At 57.2% G+C, this 19179-nt stretch overlaps 1 protein-coding gene across 8 annotated transcripts in view; it reads left to right on the top strand.

Annotated features, from left to right (window-relative positions):
- The window catches only part of DEPDC5 (DEP domain containing 5, GATOR1 subcomplex subunit), a 112066-nt gene that overhangs the window by 53832 nt on the left and 39055 nt on the right, over positions 1 to 19179 (top strand). For 5 of the 8 annotated variants that reach the window (XR_006356338.1, XM_044002189.1, XM_044002204.1 and 2 more), the window contains exons 21-28: positions 2166 to 2386; positions 2959 to 3162; positions 4088 to 4223; positions 4880 to 4987; positions 6227 to 6324; positions 12201 to 12260; positions 14212 to 14395; positions 16549 to 16709. Coding sequence is in view for 7 of the 8 variants with exons in the window: in XM_044002189.1 (XP_043858124.1) it covers positions 2166 to 2386; positions 2959 to 3162; positions 4088 to 4223; positions 4880 to 4987; positions 6227 to 6324; positions 12201 to 12260; positions 14212 to 14395; positions 16549 to 16709 (1172 nt within the window). In the remaining variant the exon portion in view is untranslated. The remainder of the gene's footprint in view (positions 1 to 2165; positions 2387 to 2958; positions 3163 to 4087; positions 4224 to 4879; positions 4988 to 6226; positions 6325 to 12200; positions 12261 to 14211; positions 14396 to 16548; positions 16710 to 19179) is intronic. The other 3 variants (XM_044002213.1, XM_044002196.1, XM_044002221.1) reach the window with 2 other exon arrangements.

Genomic DNA, 19179 nt, shown 5'->3' with positions numbered 1-19179 from the left:
CAGCTAGTAAGTGTCAAGTGCCTGAGGCCTGTGATGTTTAAAATCTAAATGTGTGGCCACCTTAAATTAGAAGCTTTAGCACCAGTCTTTGGGCATTGAGCATTTATTAAAACATACCAGGTATTGACGTGGAGTTCAGAAAGTTAAGAAAAGGCCTATCTAGCCTAGAGTTCCAGCCTGGTCAGGTTCTTCCTCAAGTCCTCTGCCATGAACCTGTTTCAATCATGGACTGTCCCTCCAACTGAGTGTGGGAGCTTTTTATAGGTCCAGAGCAGAGGCGGTCCTTACACACTGCTTCAAGCTGATTGGTTGAGAGTGGGCTCCTGTTGATGTTGCAGTCCACATCCTCTGAGAACACACTCTACTCAGGGTTGGCCACATGTGGTCCTGATTTAATCATCCTTAAGTAGATTCTCAGTCTCTCAGTCTCACCCAATTCAATCAATTCCAAATCAATCTTCGGGTGGGGCTCCTCAGCATCTGCCAAATCCCATTATTTTATCACAGGTCGAATTTGAACTCAGGTCCTCCTGAATCCAGGGCTGGTGCTTCATCCAGTGCGCCACCTAGCTGCCCCCACAAAAATTTTTAACATTTTTTTTTTGGTGAGGCAGTTGGGGTTAAGTGACTTGCCTAGGATCACACAGCTAGTAAGTGTTAAGTGTCTGGGGCTGGATTTGAACTCAGGTCCTGACTCCAGGGCCGGTGCTCTATCCACTGCACCACCTAGCTGTCCCTGATATTTGTTTTTTTTTTTATTATTTTTATTTTATTTTTTTTAGTGAGACAATTGGGTTTAAGTGACTTGCCCAGGGTCACACAGCTAGTAAGTGTTAAGTGTCTGAGGCCAGATTTGAACTCTGGTCCTCCTGAATCCAGGGCCGGTGCTCTATCTACTGCGCCACCTAGCTGCCCTGACATTTGTTTTTTTAAAAAAAAGTTTGAGTTCCAAATTCATGCCCTCCTTCCCTTTCCCCCTCCCTAGGAGGGCAAGCATTTTGATATAGATTATACCAGTGCAGGCATGCCAATCATTTCCACAGCAGCCTTGTTGCAAAAGAAAATGCAGGGGCGGCTAGGTGGCGCAGTGGATAAAGCACCAGCTCTGGATTCAGGAGGACCTGAGTTCAAATCCAGCCTCAGACACTTGACACTTAGTAGCTGTGTGACCCTGGGCAAGTCACTTAACCCCATTGCCCCACAAAAAAACAAAACCAAAAAACAAAACAAAAAGAAAATGCAGACCAAAAAAGCAAGAATAATAAAGTTTAAAAGTTTGCTTTGTTCTGCTTCCCAAAACCATTTCTTGGGCAGCTTTGGGGAGCAAAGTGCTGGGTTCTGATTGGTAGGGTGGGGGTGGGGGGTAGAGAGCCCCATTCCCCCCCCCCCAGATGGTGTTGCTGGCTTTTGTTTCCGTTCAGTAAGCAGTTGTTAAGCACCCACTGTGTGCCAGGTGCCGTGTTCACACACTGGGACTACAGAAAGAGGCAGAAGACACCCTGCCCTCAAGGAGCTGACAGTCTAATGGGGCGCTAACTCCAGAGGGAGCCGAGGATGGGATAAATGGGGCCTGATGACCAAGGGGAAGCCTTTGGTGGCGTGACGCCTCTGGCAGAATCTAGCCTTAGCTGCTGGGCAGCCGTGGGCTGCTGGCTTGCCTCTGTGAGCCGCTGTCCTGTTCACAGTGAGCGGTTCTCTGGCCCCTCTCCAGGTCAGAAATCCCAGTGGGGTTGAGGGTCGAGTCTGTGATCTAGAAGTAACAGGCAGAGGAGAGGGATGGTGGGCGGAGAGCTGGCCTGTGGGTCAGGAGAGCCGGGTTCTCTCAGCTCAAGCCAGCCCAGTTTCTTCTGCCTGGAGGCCTTTTCACCAGTGAAACTGATTTGTAGTTAATGGACCCTATTGACGAGGTCTAGCATCCAGATTTCTGGGTCTCTGACCGGGCGGCGATGGTTTTTGGGGTCCCGTGGGCAGCAGTCACTTGTAGCTGTCCAGGATTTACGAAGCCACTTTTCATACTCACAGTCTAGTCGCAAGCCTCCCTGTGCACTGTGACCTGCCCAGGGCCCCACTTCTAGATTTGAACTCGGGTTCTGTGACTCCCAAGTCGGGCACTGGTTGTGCTCACTGGGCCGCCTCCTTCAATCTGGTTCTGTCCTCCTCTTCAGGGCCGTGAGGGAGCGAGAGAGTCATGCCCGGAAGAGCTCCAGCTCCTTTGACGTGTCCTCCAGCCCGTCTGTTCAGAGTCGTACCCTGCCCCCCGAGGAGGTGAGGAGCCAGGCCTCGGACGACAGCTCTCTGGGCAAGGGCTCCCACATCCTGATGATCCCCCACACGCACATCCATCAGTATGACGTCAGCAGCTCCCTGGGCTACCCCAGCACGCGAGGTCAGTGATGTGACACGAGCTTGGGGACCGGCCCGGGTGGGGCTGCTGGGCGGGGCGTCCTGTCCCGGGTATCTTCATGCCAGAGCAGAGCAGATGGTCAGGTTACATCACCCTGCTTGCAGATACCTCTTTTGCTTGTATCTGACCTGTGGTTTTGTTGGCCTGAGAAATTCTGGGTGAGGAATCTCCCTGTACTCGTGCAGATGCACACGTCTGCAGTGCAGAGCCCTGGGGAGCTGCCCGGGCTCCTGAGGGATAGATGGAGGGAAGTGCCCGGTGCCTACCAGCCGACACATATCGGTCCTCCTGACTCCCGCCGGCTCTGCCCCTCCCGCCACTGGGACCCTTACATTTCATCCGGCCTTCATTCGTGGCTTGTTCAGTGCCTCGTTGTCTTGGGCATTTCCGAGCTTTAGTAGAAGCATGAGTTTGCTTTTTGCTCTTCGAGGGTCTTGGTTCTGACATTTCACGTTTTCGCCTTCGCTCCGTTTGTTGGGAGCCGGCCAGTCCTCTCAGTTGTCCCCGTGTTTAACTCTCCTCCCTGCCTGCTGCTTGTCCTTGATGACCCACAGATGTCCTGGAGAACATGATGGAGACGCAGCAGCGGGACTCGAGTGCCCCGGGGAGGTTCCATGTGGGCAGTGCCGAGTCCATGTTGCACATCCGGCCCGGCGGCTACACGCCCCAGCGAGCTCTGATCAACCCCTTTGCACCGTCTCGCATGCCCATGAAGCTGACCTCCAACAGAAGGAGGTGGATGCACACCTTCCCCGTGGGTAAGTCTGGACACGTGATTGGCCTCTGGCCTCCACTGTCACCACCTCCCATCCTGCCAAGACCCCCGCCCTCTTCCTTGCCCTGTAGCTGCCCCCTCAGGCCTGCCCTCTCTGGTTATTGGTACCCTCAACTCCCCAAAGAAGCATTTCTTTAGAGCCTGCTCCGAGGGCCACCTGAGCCAGACCTTGGGAAATACGGAGACGGGGATGGCAGTAGCAAGTTTCGTAGGGGAGATAGAGAGCGTGAATGCTGATATGTCACCTCAGTGCATGCTTCTGGGGGGCTGACGCAGGCATCTTTGCCCACTCAACCTGGTCCTCTGGGTGAACGCTCATTCCAGCCCCAGGTGCCTGTGAGAGGGACCGAGGGAAGTCAGGTGAGGGCGGGAAGGATCACTTTTGTCGGAGGAGTCAAGGTCCAAACCTCAGCTCGGATGGTAGCCTGGGGGATACCGGCCCATAGGCTGAGGACAGAGCCCGGGGGACACTGGCCCAGGAGCTGACGACAGAGCCCAGTGGTGGTGGGGAGACACCGGCCCATAGGCCAGGGGAAATGCATGATGAACAAAGCAGGCCAAGGCATATTTGAGACTGTGTCCAGGAGGGGGCAGGGATCACCACTTACACAGGCTCCAGGGGTAGCAGCGGATGAGGACTAAGACAGAGCCCCAGGTGCCACGTAGGGGCTATGGGAACCTCAGACCGAGTTCAGTTGAGTTGGGGGCCAAAGGTGACTTTACAAAGGGCTGGAAAAGTGAGTGGGCTGCAAAGGAGGAAGGAGGAGGAAGAGCAAGAAGAGGAGGAGAAGGGAGGAGGAAGAGGAAGGAGAGGAGGAGGAGGGAGGAAGAAGAGGGAAAGGAGGGAGAGGAGGAGGGATTATAAGCTCTGTGATGCTCCCGGGGACCATTGGCTGTTTGTCCGGTAGGTCCGTCTGGAGAAGCCATCCAAATCCATCACCAGACTCGGCAGAACATGGCCGAGCTCCAGGGCCGGGGGCAGCGGGAGCTGACTCACTCGTCCGCGGAGCTGCTGGAGCTGGCGTATCATGAAGCTGCTGGAAGGTGAGGGTCCCGCCGGGAGCGCCTCGCAGCCAGGTGCGGGCAGCGTGGTGTGGGCATCGTTGTCTGAGAGTCGGCTCAGGCTGAATCGGATCCCGGGCCCCAGAAAGAGCAGAGAGTCACATGAGCTCAAGGTGCTTGCCACAGGCCTTGCCCTTTGGGGGGCCCAGGGCTGGCTTCCTCCCAGCTGCTGGAGGCCTCTCCCCAGTTACTCGTGTCCGACTCTCTGTGACCCCATCTGGGGTTTTCTTGGCAGAGATCCTGGAAGGGTTTGCCATTTCCTTCTCCAGCTTGTTTTACAGATGAGTAAGCTGAGGCAAGCCGGTGAAGTGACTGGCCCAGGGTCACCCAGTTAGGAAGTGTCTCAGACCGGCTTTGAACTCAGTTCCTCTGGGTTCCAGGGCTGGCTCTCTATCCGCCCTGCCACCGGGCTGCCCACAATTCAGTTTAGCAGTTACTAGACCATTGGTGACCTTTGATGTCGTTCCAGTTGAGTGGTGAGGTCAGAAGCCGTATCATGTGTTCCTTTCTTCTCTTTTTCATGAACAAAGGTTTATTCTCTCCCCATCTCCTCTCCCTCTCCCACCATTGCCTCTCCCCTCCCCTCCTCTCTCTCCCCAACCTCTCTGTCTCTTTCTTCTCCTTCCCCCTATTTAAAGGAAGAACACAAGTCTCAGCAGAGGCGTGGGTAGTGGCGGCCGTGCTGGCTGGGCTCCTGTGCCCCCGCACCCTGGCTGGCAGGCTTCACCACCAGGCCCTGGAATCAGGTCAAACCCAGGTTACACACAGGTTCTTGGGAGGGAGGCGCACAGTAAATGAGATGCCTCCTTCCCCGGGAGGTGGTGATGGGCACCAGAGGATGGCCTCCCCCTGCTCTGTCTTCCTCTCTCCCTGCCAGGAGGCTGCCAGGCCTGGGCTTTTGTATCTGGACGGGGCCTGTTCTTCCTTGGGCGACCTCACCTACTTCCCTGCTTCTCTCTGGGCCTCAGGGTCTCCATCACCAGTGGCTTTAGAAGAAACTTATACCTGACATCTAGACGTGCAGTGCTCTGGGCCTGGAGTGGCCCGGGCCTACTAAGCCCCAGGGCAGGGATCTGAGCAGGCCTCAGCCAGTGGCCTAGCCCCTGAGGCCTGGTGCCCGGGCCTGGCTTTCTGTCCATCCTCGGGACCTGTTGGGCAGGACCCGATTTCCACTTATGGCAGGGTCAGGTGACAGCCGCTTCCCTGAGTTTGTATAAAGGAAAGACTGGGGATAAGGCCCTGCCCTGACTTCATTTACCACCTACACCAGGTGCTCAGAGCACTGGGCCAACACAGGATGACCTGAGTTCAAATCGGCCTCACACACTCACTAGCTAGATCATCCTGGTCACTTAACCCCTGCCTGTCTCACTTTCCTCAATGGGGCAAATAATAGTGCCTCCCTCCCAGGGGTGGGGGGTGGGGGGGGTGGTACAAAGACCCACACCTCGAAGACACTTAGCATTTAAATGGCCGACAGGCTTAGATGGGGGCTGGGAAAGTAGAGGGTGGGGTTTGAGCTGGGAATCCGGGGCATGTGTCCTGATGGATGAGCTTGGACACTGAGAAGGCCTGAGGACGCCCCCTTACCAGAGCATCCTGAGGGAGTCGGGCAGGGCACTGACCTTCCATCAGTGATCAGGATGTTGGGCAAAGCCTAGTCAATATTGGGTTTTTTTTAAAGCACCTACTGTGTGCAAAGGCACAGAGCCACCCCCCCCCCCTCGAACTTCCTCATCCCTGAGTGTTCTGTGTTCTCCTCAGTGCTGGGCTGGGTGGGAGAAGGGATTGAGCACATGGGAACAGGCAGGAGACCCCTGGGCCCTGGGCCCTTTGGCTGGGGCTGGGGATGTCTGCCTCCCTCGGGGTCACCAGGCCCCTTTGAGAAGGTGGCTGGCCTGGAACATTCTTGGGAAGCTTTTTTGTTGGGTCACCGTGGGTCATCCCCCTGCCCAGCCCAACTGCTGGCCCTTTGTTCTCTGCAGGCACCTCCCTTCCCGCCAGCCTGGGGACAGCGCGTCCTTCCTGAATTTCAGTGGAACGAGCGAGTTTTCTGCCCGCCTCGTGAGCAGCAGCGGCGGAGGTAAGAGCAGACAGAGGCGACAGAACCAGGATTTGGGGCCATGTGTGACTATCTTTAGGCTGAGCCACGCTGGGGGTGACCTGCTTACAGCTGCCCTATCTTGTTAGTGGGACCTGTAAATGGGCCATGCGTCTAGGGGGTGGCCTGGGAGCCATTGCTCAGCACCCCCAACACTGTGTAGGCATGAGGCCAGGCATGGCTGGGGTGTGGCTCTTGGCCACAGAGAATTCACAGGCATTTACTAAGCACCTAGCGTGTCAGACACTGTGCTAAACCCTGGGGATACAAAGAAAGGACAACGAGCATTCCTGCCCTCAACGAGCCTCCAGTCTAATGGGAAAGATAACACAGAGACATCTGTGGACAAACAAGCCACAGGCAGGACAGCGTGGACATGATCCACCGAGGGGAGGCACCAGAATTCTAGGAGGTGAGAACTTGAGCTGGGACTGGGAGGAAGCCAGAGCAGAAGGGAGGGAGCGCCAGGTGGGAGGCACAGCCAATGCAAATGCCAGGAGTCTGGAGATGAGCTGCCAGGAGGCCCCTGGCTCTGCATCAGAGAGAATTTGGTGGTGGAGGGAGGGGGGAGAAAACTGGAATGGGAAGGTATGGGGGGGGTCTTAACAGCTAAACAGGATTTTGTGATTGATAGGGAGCCACCAGAGTTAATGTGATGGGGGGTGGGGGGATGGACACTGCTTTGTGGGAAGATCACTTGCCTGGCGGAGTGCTGGCTGGGCCTGGAGGCAGCAGACTGACCCTCTGCTCCCCACAGCGGCGGTTGCTGTAGCCCAGGCCGGAGGGAGTGAGGGCCTGCCCCTATGGGGCAGGGTCAGAGGGGAAAAGGGGCACATGACAAAGCCTGGAATGAGAGAATATTGAACCTTAGCGCCCATGGCATTGGCTCCAAGCGGGAGGTTAGGGGAGGGTCGGCATGGATGTAGTGGTCGGGGAAGGAGGACTCCGGATGGATTCTGAAGGGGGGATGGGACGGAGAGATTAGTGGCAAGGCGCAGGTTATCCCACTAGAGGGGAAGAACACGAATGGCCGGATGGGGCTAGAGGAGGTGGGCCTGGTGCCAGGCGAGGCTGAATCCTGGGGAGTGGTGCCAGGCTGGGCCAGGCCATTGGGCAAGATACAGATCCAACCACCCAGGAGATGCTGGTCTAGTAGGGGCTGAGGCACCCAGGCCACTGGAATCTCCCAGGGTGATGGAGAGGCTTTGTGGTGGCGATATGGAGTCTAAGATCTGGGTTCAGATCCTCCCTCAGGCACCTACTCACTGTGTGCCCCTTATCCCTGGAGTGAAGAGCTCAGGCACAAGGGAGACCCTTTCAGGTGCTTGGGCTGGCCTTGGCCACACACTGGCTGCCCCCAAGCAGCAAGCAAGCTGCAGTGGCAGGGAGGTGATCTGTGCTGGGAGAGAGCATCTCCCCTCAAGGCATCGCTGAGCCGGCCGCATGCCCTGCCTGGGGAATTGGGAAAGGTGGGCACTGAAGCTGCACTGAAGGGATGAGGAGGAGAGCCCGCCCACACCCGCTGGCAGAGCTTGTCCAGAGGCGGCCCTGGAGAGGCCCCAGCAATGGAGCTGGGGTCAGGGGTGATGGCTGGTGCCCGGTGCCTGGCTGGCAGGCCTCGGCCGGGCCTGAGGGAGGGACACCTGCTTGGGGAGCGGGGCCCTCAGCTCCAGCTTTGGAGTGGCGCTGAGTGCGAGAGAGAGAGAGAGAGAGAGAGAGAGAGAGAGAGAGAGAGAGAGAGAGATCGCATTGTCCTCGCACAGAAGGGGAAAGCCACGCAAACGCAGCTCACACGTGGTCCTGGCTGGGGCCGTGGCCACTCTTCGGCCCTGGGGGCCCCGGAGTCTCCCAGTGTTGTCTGCCTTGTAGCGGAGAAATGGGCGTAAGATGGGGTGCCTCCTGCTCTTCCCCCCGGCCAGGCGGCCGCTTCTACCTTCCCTGTCCTGACCAAAAAAGAAAGCGGCTGCATGGAAACTTGGAGTGGGCATGAAAAGTGTGTTGGCTGGCTGTGGGTGCTTTAAGCCACCCTTTGGGTTTGGAGCACCGAGCTCGTTATCCCAGGTCAATGACGTCATTCAGCAGGGGTTTGTTGAGCCCCCTGGGCCTTGTGCCGGGTGTGGTGCGTGGCACAGGGCATGGTGCCCAGCGTGAGCACTCAGACCCTGCTTCTGACGGTGAATAATGGGGGTCACCAAACGGTGGTCGAGGGCCCAAGGCGGAGCATGGGGCAGGGTCAAGGGCAACTTCTTAGAAGAGGCGACTGAGCTCGTCTGAAAAGATGGGCAGAAATTCCGAGGTGTTTGTTAGCCGGGGCAAATCGGCAAATTTTAAATTCATTTCCTTCTTTTTTGAAGCATTTACTGGAGGCCCAGGGGCATGGGGACAGGCCGAGGGTGGGCACTCCTGGTGTGAGACTAAGCATCCGCCCAGAAACTATCTTGGTTTATCCTCGTGTTGGAGACGCTATTAGGATTCACATTTTACAGATGGAGAAACTGAGGCAGACAGAAGTTAAGTGACCTACCCAAGGGTCACACAGCTAAATAGCTGAGGCCATATTTGAACTCAGGCCTTCGTGATGTCAGGTCCAGTGCTTTATGCCGCGCCACCAGCTGCCTCCGTGACAGCTGTGTCTTTATCTAAATCACAGAATTTCCAGTCCCACCTTTATTCCTCAGGAGAATCCCACCACCAGTCACGGAGAAACAGCTATCTGCTGGGGCCACCTTGTTTGTGTCACAGCCTTCCCGTCTCCCCGAGCCCCCCACTCCCTTCTCAGAGTCACGTTTTGGAAGGAAATGCTCAGTTTCTGTCAGAGGTTTGTGAAGCCCCAGGCCAGAAACTCCTTCTTAGACATCTCCTGCTGCTGCTCAGTGAATCCAGGCCGGCTCTGGAATCGGCGTGGGTGGGCGTGGGCTGACACAGGCGTTGGGGTTCCCTGAGACCTCCTGACCTGTACTGCAGTATTTAGTGTCCTCTGTAACAGCCAGCCCCCACCATCTGGAAGCTCTCAGCCATGGCTTGGTGCCATCCCACGCCAAGGGATGCCTCATCCGGGGCTTCTGCCCAGCCTCGTTACTCTCCTGGACCCTTCCCGGGGCTGTCGACTAACCAACCACCAACACAGAGTGCAATTCCCCGGCTCCCAATCGGGCACCAGGTGGCAGCACAGATGGGTGACATCTGCTTTAAATGAGCATCCAAGGAGGGTCTTCCACTGGGGGCGAAGGGGGGAAGCAGGCAAAAGGAAGGCCATGCCTGTGTGCCCCCAGCCCGTCTGCATTGTCCAGAAGCCACGGGTGCCTGAGAGCCTTGGAAAATCGCTGCGTCCCCCTCAGACAGTGAGGATGCAGGGCCTGTTGTCTGGTCTCAGAGAGCGGATGTCTGACAAAACCGATGCGAGGGAATCCAGGAGCAGCAAGGCCGCAGCCGGCTAGGAAGGCCCAGCCCTTCTCGAGGCCGGTGCCTTGTTCCTTGGGACAGATAGCGCCCCCCCCCCCCCTGGCTCTGCCCTCTGGCCTTGGGTCAAACCCCACTTCTGTGCGCCCATTCCTGCGCCAAGCTAGCAGAAGTGCCGGCACTCACCGTGGGGAGACCCCCGCCAGGTGTGGTGCCTGGCTGGGGTTTGGGCTCTGGGGTTCTGTTGGCAGTCATCTGGACTGGACGTAGGTAGCAACTCTCTCCAGCATTTCCACGGCTCTTTGGGGTGGCTGAGTGCTTTCTACATCAGTGTTTCCTTTTGTCCTCACAGTAACCCTGAGGTGGGCGCTATTGTCCCCATTTTTACAGACGAGAAAATGGGCTGAGAGAGGTGAAATCACCTGCCAGGAGTCACACAGCAAGCATCCCAAGCAGGATTTGAACTTGGGCCTTCCCGACTCTAATGTGCTATCTAGCGAGGTGGTGGGGCCTGGAGTCAGGAAGATCCAAGTTCAAGTCCAGCCTCAGATGCTTAACTAGCGTGGGCAGGTCACGTCACCCTGTGTGCCTCAGTTTGCTCAGCTCTACAGTGGGGATGAGGACAGCACCCACCCTCCAGGATTGTTGTGAGGATCAAAGGGGTCAATCTCTAAAGCACCGGGCTGCTGCTGGGCACCGTTAGGCACTGGCTATTTTGTCATTAGCCACTAGGTGCCATGCCACCCAGCTGCCAGTAGGTGGCGCGCTCTCCCAATTTCTCAGTGACCCAAACCAGGAGACACTGGCCTGGATGTGACGGGTTAACAGTCGTTCTGCACAAATGCTGGGTTTGAAAAACCGGCCCCACCAGCACAAGACTAGAAACCCCTCACCCACCCTGTCTGAAAGAAAAGGGGGGAAGGGGGAGTCCTGATGTGATGGAACAGGCGGCCAGGCTCTCCGTGTCTCCCTCCTGGTCCCTGTCCCCCTCTCTCCCTTTCTCCCCCCAGGGCAGCCTCCGCATCCTGGGTCAGTCCACGTGAGGACTGCGTGGCCCTCTAGTGACCATAGTTTAGGAAGGTCGTTCATTGGCAGCCAGGGTGGTGGTTGATGGCGGAAGATGAGTCAAAGGAGCTGGGATTGTTCGGAGAGGAGGAGATGTGACGGCTGTGGCTGTCCTGTGGAAGAAGGCCGTCCTCTGCTTGCAGAGGGCAGGGCAGGAGTGGCAGGTTGGGACGGGTGCTCCCTCCCATCAGGGCCTTGGTCTGGACAGATGACCACGTGACAGGCATGTAGCCAAGGGCTCCTTGGTGAGATACGGGCCTGATTCAGCAGCAACTCCCATTCTGTGCTTGGGTGGAAGGGAGGTCGCGTGAGTCTGAGCCTCTGACATTTCTTGTTGGTGTTCTGGAGACAAGGCAGGAATTTGGCAGCATTGGGCTTCGAAGGCCACCCAGAAGAGAAGCTCGAGAGACGGTTAGCGCAGATATGGCGGGATAGCATCTCAGTCCAAATGCAGCTCCCCGTGGTCTGGGACAGGCTGCTCACCCCCGTCCCCCCCCAAGCCTCTGTGGAACAAGTGGGGATCTCGATGACCATCTAGCTCTTCCTGGGTCCTCAGGCTCCCGCAGTGGCTCGAGCTGGGGGCTGTCCATTGCATCCTCTCAAGGAGGATAGAAATGGGCTCCTTGGAGTGACCACAGAAGGGAGCGAGCCTGTGTTTGACGGTGACAAGGCCTCCTTCACGTCACTGCCACGGGCCAGGTCAGCCCGGGGGCTACCTTTGTACTGGGACTTGAGGCCGCGGACAGAGCCCCTGGCCTGTGAACCTTGACCGTGTAGGCACATGTGGGAGTGGTCACATTGGTCTCAGTGCCCAGCTTGTTTAGCAGAGGCAACCTGGGTTTCCATCCAGGAAAAGGAGGCGGCTCAGAACACAGGAGTAACTGTCGCCCTCCCCGCCTGCTGTCCCCCACCTGGCGTCCCTTTTCTGCATCCACATGGATGCCACCAGGCAGCTAGAAGCACTTAGCTCGCCAACGTGAGGACTCACTTGTGGGGGATTCCTGGTGTGGAAATTTGCCCCCCCAGCACTGCTGTCAGCCTGTGAGAGGCTTGAGGCTGGGCAAGGTGGAGTGGTCAGATTTGCACCCAGGTCCTGATGCAGAGCTCATTTCTTTTTGTGTTATGTTCTCTTTCCTTCATTTGGCACGTGCTCACTGTGTGCCAACCAGGAGCTGGGCTGCAACACTAAGTGCACAGAAAGATGGCCCTTGTCCCGGGGGGGATGGGCCTGCCCCGGGGGGGGGGGCCCCGCAGTGCACAAGGGGCTCCATGGGTCTGTCTTGTCCCCACGCAGACCGGCTGGGCCTCAGAGCAAGGCTCTTGTTCAGCAGTGGCGTGGTGAAGGTGGGGGTGCACACGACTAGTTTGTCTCAAGTTTCTTCATCTTTCTGTAGGATCCAAAGCCCAGAGCAAGGACTCCCTGGAAGACAGCGCAGCTGCCTCTTCAGGTCCAAGTAAGGGGGAGCGGCTCATTGGAGGAGGTTCCTGGGGCTCTCGGGAGGCGGGGGGGGGGGCATCTGTGGCTAGAGGGCCGAGAGGGGGCTTAGGGAGAGTGGGGGTGGGGGAACAGCTTACGTTCTGTTGGGGGGAGGAGGAGGAAGGGAACAGGGGAGACCCAGCCCCATCTAAGTGGAGGGGGAGGGCTGAGGCGAGAACTCCAGGCAGGTGCCGGCTTTCGATCGCAGGCAGTGGGACACGCTCAGTGGAGGTGACAGAGCTGAGTGCTGGGGAAGGGGCCTGAGGTGTGAGACCCAGGGCTGGGAGTGTCCAGCAGGGGTGAATCACCTGCTGTCAGAGGTGCTGTCCTGTTAAGGGAGAGGAAAGGCATCCATGTGGGCCGGCCTTCCTGTGGCCATGGTCTCAGCCTGGCTGAGCAATGCTGGACCTCGAGGAGTTAGAAACAGGCTCATTGGGAAGACTGGGATGGGTTAGAGTGTCTGTGTCTGCCCCTGACGAGGCCTTTCTTCATGTCACTGTCATGGACCAGGGTTAGGCCCGAGGACAGCCTGGTATTGGGACTTGGGAGCTTTGCTTCTCTCCTACTGGGAGACTTGGGAGGAAGCCCCAAGCCTGCGAGCCAGGATGTTCCTCCAGCAGAAGACTTTTTAAAGCTCTTCTGAGCGCTCGGAACGGGGCTGACAAATACAGCCCTGGGCTGACAGAGCCAAGCTGAGCCAAGGTGTCTGCCCTCGGGAGCTTACAGTCTGGCCTCACTCCATAGTGCAGCTCAGAGGGACAGAACAAAGGCTTTCTGAGGCCCGGCCCTGGCCGATGGGCGCTTGGGCCCAGAACAGCCCACCTCTGTCTGCCTTCCCCCAGGGTGATGGTGACTGGTCCTCATCAGGCCTCCACGCTGCCCGTCTCACCACCTGTGCCTGGGAGGGACCTCCCAGGCCACCTAGTTTTATGGAGGGGGAACTGAGGCTTCAAGTGGAAAAGAGTCATGCAGCTGCCCCTCAAATGGGAACAGTCACCCCACCCCCGCAACTGACCTTTTGGGGCAATGGAGAGGATTAATTAAATAATGCGAGTTCTTGGATATTAATGACAATCCCTGGCCTTTCTGCACATCGTAAAGGGATCCAAGCACATTTATGTTAGGAGGCTCTCCCAGAGTCTGCAGTAGCTTTTAAGTGTCAGGCGGGATTCTCCAGTGACCCTTCAGGGCATCGTGGACTCGGTGCTGCAAGTGGCAATCTGTTGGGGAGGGGGCTTAGCAGAGGGTGCGTCCCTCCTTGGTCACAGAGGCGCTCAGGCTGGTGTTCCCTGAGGGCCGCCCGGATGGTGTGGACCCTCTCTGGACTCCCAAGTGTAGATGTTGCCTTTTTTTATCCCCTTCTTTGGGGACACAGAGCTCGGTGTCCTCGTGGCCGGAAGCAGGGAGCTCTGGGCAGGCCCACGTGGCTGAGCCCCTCAGACTGCACTGTGCCTGTTGGGCCCTTCCCCCCCGTCTCCCACCCCCTCTCCCTTTTGGGTCTGTTGCTTGGGTGGCCGCCTCTGCAATCACTCCTGTTTGTGCTCTGTCCACTGCTCTGTCCAGAATCCGGCTGAGCTCTCCTGCCCTGCGCGGGCGGCCCCGGCCTGCCCGCCCGCTCACCCGCTCTTCATTGGCTTAGGAGGCAGCGGTACCCGCCCTGCCATGTAACCCACCAGCCTCGCAACTCTCCAGCTTGTCACTGACTGATGATTCTCAGGATTAGCTGAACATCCCATTGCATGATGGGACTGGATAAGCATGTGCACTGCCCTGGTTAACAAACTCTGTCTCTCTTTCTCTCCCCCCTTTTTCCTCCCTCTTCTGGCGACTCGACCCCCTCTCGCTCCATTCCTTGTCTCCCTTCTCCTCTCCCTGTGCCCTAAACGTTCCTTGTGGGGGAACACCCGTGACCTTGCGCCCCGCGGCAGTTCTGACGCTGTCTGCTCCCCCTGTAGTGCCAGGCTTCTGTTGCACAGTCGGAGTGGACTGGAAGTCTCTCACTACTCCGGCGTGCCTCCCCCTCACCACCGACTACTTCCCAGACCGCCAGGGCCTCCAGAATGACTACACCGAAGGCTGTTATGATCTCCTCCCGGAGGCAGACATGGACAGGTGAGGGTCCGGGGCCGACCGCGGCCCGGCCAACGTCACACAGGCTCAGGCTTGTTCCACACCTGCTTGTGTGAGACCTGGAGCTTCTTAAACTTGGAGTATCATCTCCTTTTAAAGAGGATTCTTTTGAAGGAAGAGTTGTCATTTCTTCCTAATACCCTTCCCCTCCCATAAGGCCCAGCAGGAACCCTCCTCATACCCAAGGTATGACCAAGTGAAGCCAAGCACCCACCAGTTGGCTGTGGTTGACAACTAGTATGCCCCAGTCCACCCCAGGAGTCCACCACCTCTCCAGCCAAGGAGGGAGGCAGGCTTCCCCTCACCAACATTCCCTGACACGTCACCATTGGCCACTGCCTGGATTAGGCATCAGGCGTCTTTCAGCGATGTTTTCCTTTTTTGGGGCTGTGTTCTTTGTGCCGATTTCTTTAGGGGATCAGGTGGGTTTTTTGTCTTCAGGAAATGGCACAATGCAAGATCTGTTAACTCTTCATAGTGGACATGAGTCCTCAATGGTTCATCTGCAAGCCTTAGAGAGCGAGCGGCTGAATTGTGCACCTCTTTTGGCCTGGAGATGATGCTGTGAGGTACATATCTAAGGGGAGCTATGTCAGAAGGGTGCCCAAGAGCGGCGTCGAGAATGGGAAGCCAAGCAGGTACCCACAGAGGGCTAAACACTGCGCCCCCGACACCATGCGTGTGTACACACACACGCACGCACGCATGCACATGTGCACACACACACACGCATGCACACGCACGCACACTCCCAATAATGACAATGATGTAAATATTAAGAACCCAAAAGAAAGCCTGTGTTGTGTAATTTGGCCCCAGTGAAGAGGTGAACAGTGCCCCTGTCCCTGTCACAGACCAGGCTGAGGGGATCAGAGTTCATGAGCAATAAGAAGGGCGTGTGACTGATAAGGTGGGACAGGCACAGAGGGCCACCAGTCCCACCCTCGGGAAGCTGGGTAGCCAAGCACAGCACCTAGAGTGCTGCCCACGGTGAAGGGCTGTGTCAGGGAAGCCCCTCTGGGGATGATGCCCTGGGGACAGGGCCAGAGACCTATGGGAAGCCTCCTGGATAGACCAGTGTACCCTCAAGAGTGGCCCCGAGTTGGGATGCAGAGATGGACCGTTCCTGGGATGCTCTGGGCTGTGAAAGGCGTGAGCACCGTACCATGAGGTGCACATCTCGTGCAGGTCCAGCCTGGGGGACCTGGCCTCCTGTGTGTTGTCTTCCCTGTTAGACTGTAAGATCCTTGAGGGTAGGGTCTGTCTTTCTGCTTGTTTCAGGATTCCCAGAGCTTAGCACATGAGCACAATGCCTGGCTCATGGAAGGCTCAATCTGTGCCCCTTCTGTGTATCTGTCAACAAATCTATTGAAAAAGAAAAGGTTGGGTACAGCAAGGTGGCACAGTGGATAGAGCACCAGCCCTGGATTCAGGAGTACCTGAGTTCAAATCCGGCCTCAGACACTTAACACTTACTAGCTGTGTGACCCTGGGCAAGTCACTTAACCCCAATTGCCTCACCCCCCCCCCCAAAAAAAAAAAGAAAGAAAAAGAAAAGGTTGGGTACAGCAAGGTGGTGCAGTGGATAAAGCACTGGCCCTGGATTCAGGAGGACCTGAGTTCAAATCTGGCCTCAGACATGAAGCTATTGTTAGCATGTCCTCAGACTCAGGTTCATAAGCTGATACCTGTATTATCGTGTACTCCGATAGAAGCAGTATTGATCACCATCTAAATTTAATTAAATTAGTTACCTTTACCATCCATTAAATAATTACATCGAGTTCCCACTTTCTCAGCGGTCGTACACGCCTCCATCTCCACTCTCAGCACATTCTGTGTCTCTGTTGGTCACTGAATGAAGAGCAGCTGCTCAGGACAGCAGCTGTCCGGGCCCCACGGGTCAGAAGGGGAGAACTTGCCAGGGCTTCTGGGTCCAGGTCGGGCTCCCTGCCGTGTGGCTGAGAGGGGACGTAGGGAGAGGGCAGCAGCACTGATCCGGGGCTGCCACCCGGGTGCCATCCCTCAGCTGCTGAAGGACGCTGCCCCCCAGGACGAGGACGGCGGGGCCCTGTTCACCGCCGTGGCGGGGGAGGAGCTGCTGCTGGTCTGATGTGGTGGCCGTGTCTTTGCAGGAGGGATGAGGAGGGCGTGCAGATGACCGCCCAGCAAGTGTTTGAGGAGTTCATCTGCCAACGTCTCATGCAGGGCTACCAGATCATAGTGCAGCCCAAACCGCAGAAGCCCACCCCGGCTGTGGCGCCTCCCCTGAGCAGCAGCCCCCTCTACAGCCGCGGTGAGTGAGTGCGCCGTCCTCCCTCCCTCCCTCTCTGCCTCTCTCGCCTCTTTCTGTGTCTCTGTCTCTGGGTTTGTTCTGTTCTCACCACACCCTTCATTATGGGCACTGGATTGTCCAGAGAACCCGGAGCACAAAGCATTTTGGCCTTTGTGAGCTTCCTGGGGACAGGGGCTTTGTGCCCCAGCCCGGGCCGTCCTCTCTCTGAGGAAGCCTCTCCCTGCACCCCTGCCTGCCTGCCCGGGGGGTGAGGAAAGGCTCAGTGAGCCTTCAGGGACACAGCCTGTCATTACTGGTGGGGGGAGGTCACGCCTTCAACCTGGGCATGCCCAAAGCTGCAGGGTCCCCCGTTTGTCAGGTGAGGCCCGCCGGCTTTCCCTTTGTGTACAATGCTCTGCTCCCTGCAGGCTGGGGTGGGAGTAGGGGAAGGGTTATCGGTCCCCTTTTACAGCCGAGGAAACCGAGGCCTAGACAAGAGGGGACATCTGCCTCCGGTCCCACAGCAGGGCAGAGCTGGAGCTTAGACGGGGCTTTGCTTTCCAGTCTGGGGCTCCTTGCTCCCCCGTGCACGAAGCACAGTGATGTGAGCTGGTGCCTTAGAGTTCTCTGTGTGTCTCTTAGCCACCCCTTGGACGGTAAGCCCCCTGAGGGCAGGTCAGCCCCATGTGGCTGGGGGTGTCCCCCGGAGCCAAGCAGAGGGTTCTGTGCCCAGCAGATGCTCGGGGTTTGGATGGATGAAGGTTAGCTGCTGAGACCTCATCATTTCAAGGGGCAGCAGAACCACCTGATAATGGGGGATGGGCAACTGAAGCTAAGCAGGAGGGGGTCTTCGAAGGGCTCGTGTAAAATGAGCTCACCTGATAGACTTGGGTGTTCATGCCTGAAGTAAGCGGCAGTGCCTGGCACCATCCTCGCTGTTCCCTAAGCCTCAGGGCCCCTTGCGGCCTCCCTCGACTGCAGCCCCTTTGAGCCAGTTTGTTGGCCTTCTGTCATCTTCTTAGCCATTAGACTCTTTGGGGGTCCTGCCCATCCTGTAGAGTGCTAGCCAGCCCTCCCCACTCGGCGTCAGGCCCTAACAAACATGCCCAGTGGCCCAGGGTCAGGAGGAGTCCTTGGTGCCCGTGGCCAGACGCTGCTCTGCAGGGGAAGATCTGCCCCGTCCTGACTGGTCTTGGCAAGGGGCCGTCTGCACGGACCATACCCGCCCCCCACCTCCCTCCATCTCTCTCCTGCACTGTCTTGTCCTCGTCGTCTCGTTCACTGGCCATTCTGTGTTGTAGCTCCTTGTCCTCCAGTTGGATGTAGTGCAGTGGACAGAACACAAGGTGGAGAGTAAGACCCTTCCCTCCTCCCCAAACCCCCACAAATATAAGCTCCCTGAAGGCAGGGCCCCTCTTGCTTTTGTCTCTAGATTCTTGATGACTGACCACTCTGTCCCAGAGCTAAAGTCCCCTCCGCAGTCTCCTGGACAAGTGGGCCTCAGCCTTGCTTGAAGCCTGGCTGTAGGTGGGATTCTATCGCAGCCCAAGCACCTTGTTCCACTTTGGGGTGGGCAGCCCTTGCTCCTGGTGAAGAAGCTTCTCCTCACGTGAGGGAGGCCTGCCTGTCCTATGTAGCTGTTCCCCCCTTGCCCCTGGGGCTGCCTTCTGGGTCTCTGGCAGAACAAGGCTCACAGCAGCTCTCCTGTCTCCCCTAAATCTTACCTTCTTCAAGCTGAACATCTCCAGGCCTCCCCGCTGATCCATGTGGGCCCTCATCTTGGCTGCCTCTCCTGGACACGGCCCAGCCTATCCCTGCCCAACCTTGTCTTGGTGCAGTGCCAAGTGCCGAAGCGCTCTGATCAGAGGTGGTTCTCCCTAGGCACCGACTCTGCCCCTCTCTTAATTAAGGAACCTCAGACTTCTTGTTGGCTCCCTTGGCCGCCCTGTCCCACCGGGCGTGACACAAGCCTTCCCCCCATTTTTCAGATAATCTGTTCTTTAGTCACACCTCCCTGTGAGACTCTACCTTGATCCTCTTTAAACCAGTGTCTTTGTCCTTCTGGAGCTCACATTCTGCTGGGGAGGAGGCAAGGATGGGATGTGTTAACAAAAATATGTGCGAAGTAAATACCTGATAACTGGAGGGATCAGGAAGGGTCTTGTGTAAGGCATGTGTGCTGCCCCTGGAAGGGAAGGAGGGAATCCAGGAGGCAGGGGAGGAAGGCAGCCATTTCCAGATGTGGGGAACAATCGGAAGAAAGGGGACGGGGCGGGAGATGGAACTAGGCCAGTTTGGCTGGACCTAGAGCGTAAAGGGACCGTTTTGTTCTGGAAGATCGCCCGGGTCCAATATGTTCCTTGTTTTGTCACTGGAGAGCTTGAGAAAGAGGCTGATCAGTCCCTTGTCTAAGGCTATTGTAGATGGGGCAGCTAGGGGGTGCTGCCTGGAATCGAGAGGACCTGATTTTAAATCTGTCCTCAGACATTTC

This window comes from Dromiciops gliroides, chromosome 1, assembly GCF_019393635.1.
Source record: "Dromiciops gliroides isolate mDroGli1 chromosome 1, mDroGli1.pri, whole genome shotgun sequence".
Classification (NCBI taxonomy): domain Eukaryota; kingdom Metazoa; phylum Chordata; class Mammalia; order Microbiotheria; family Microbiotheriidae; genus Dromiciops; species Dromiciops gliroides.
The sequence above is the reverse complement of the archived record's forward strand: the minus strand, read 5'-3'. Positions and strand labels throughout refer to the sequence as shown.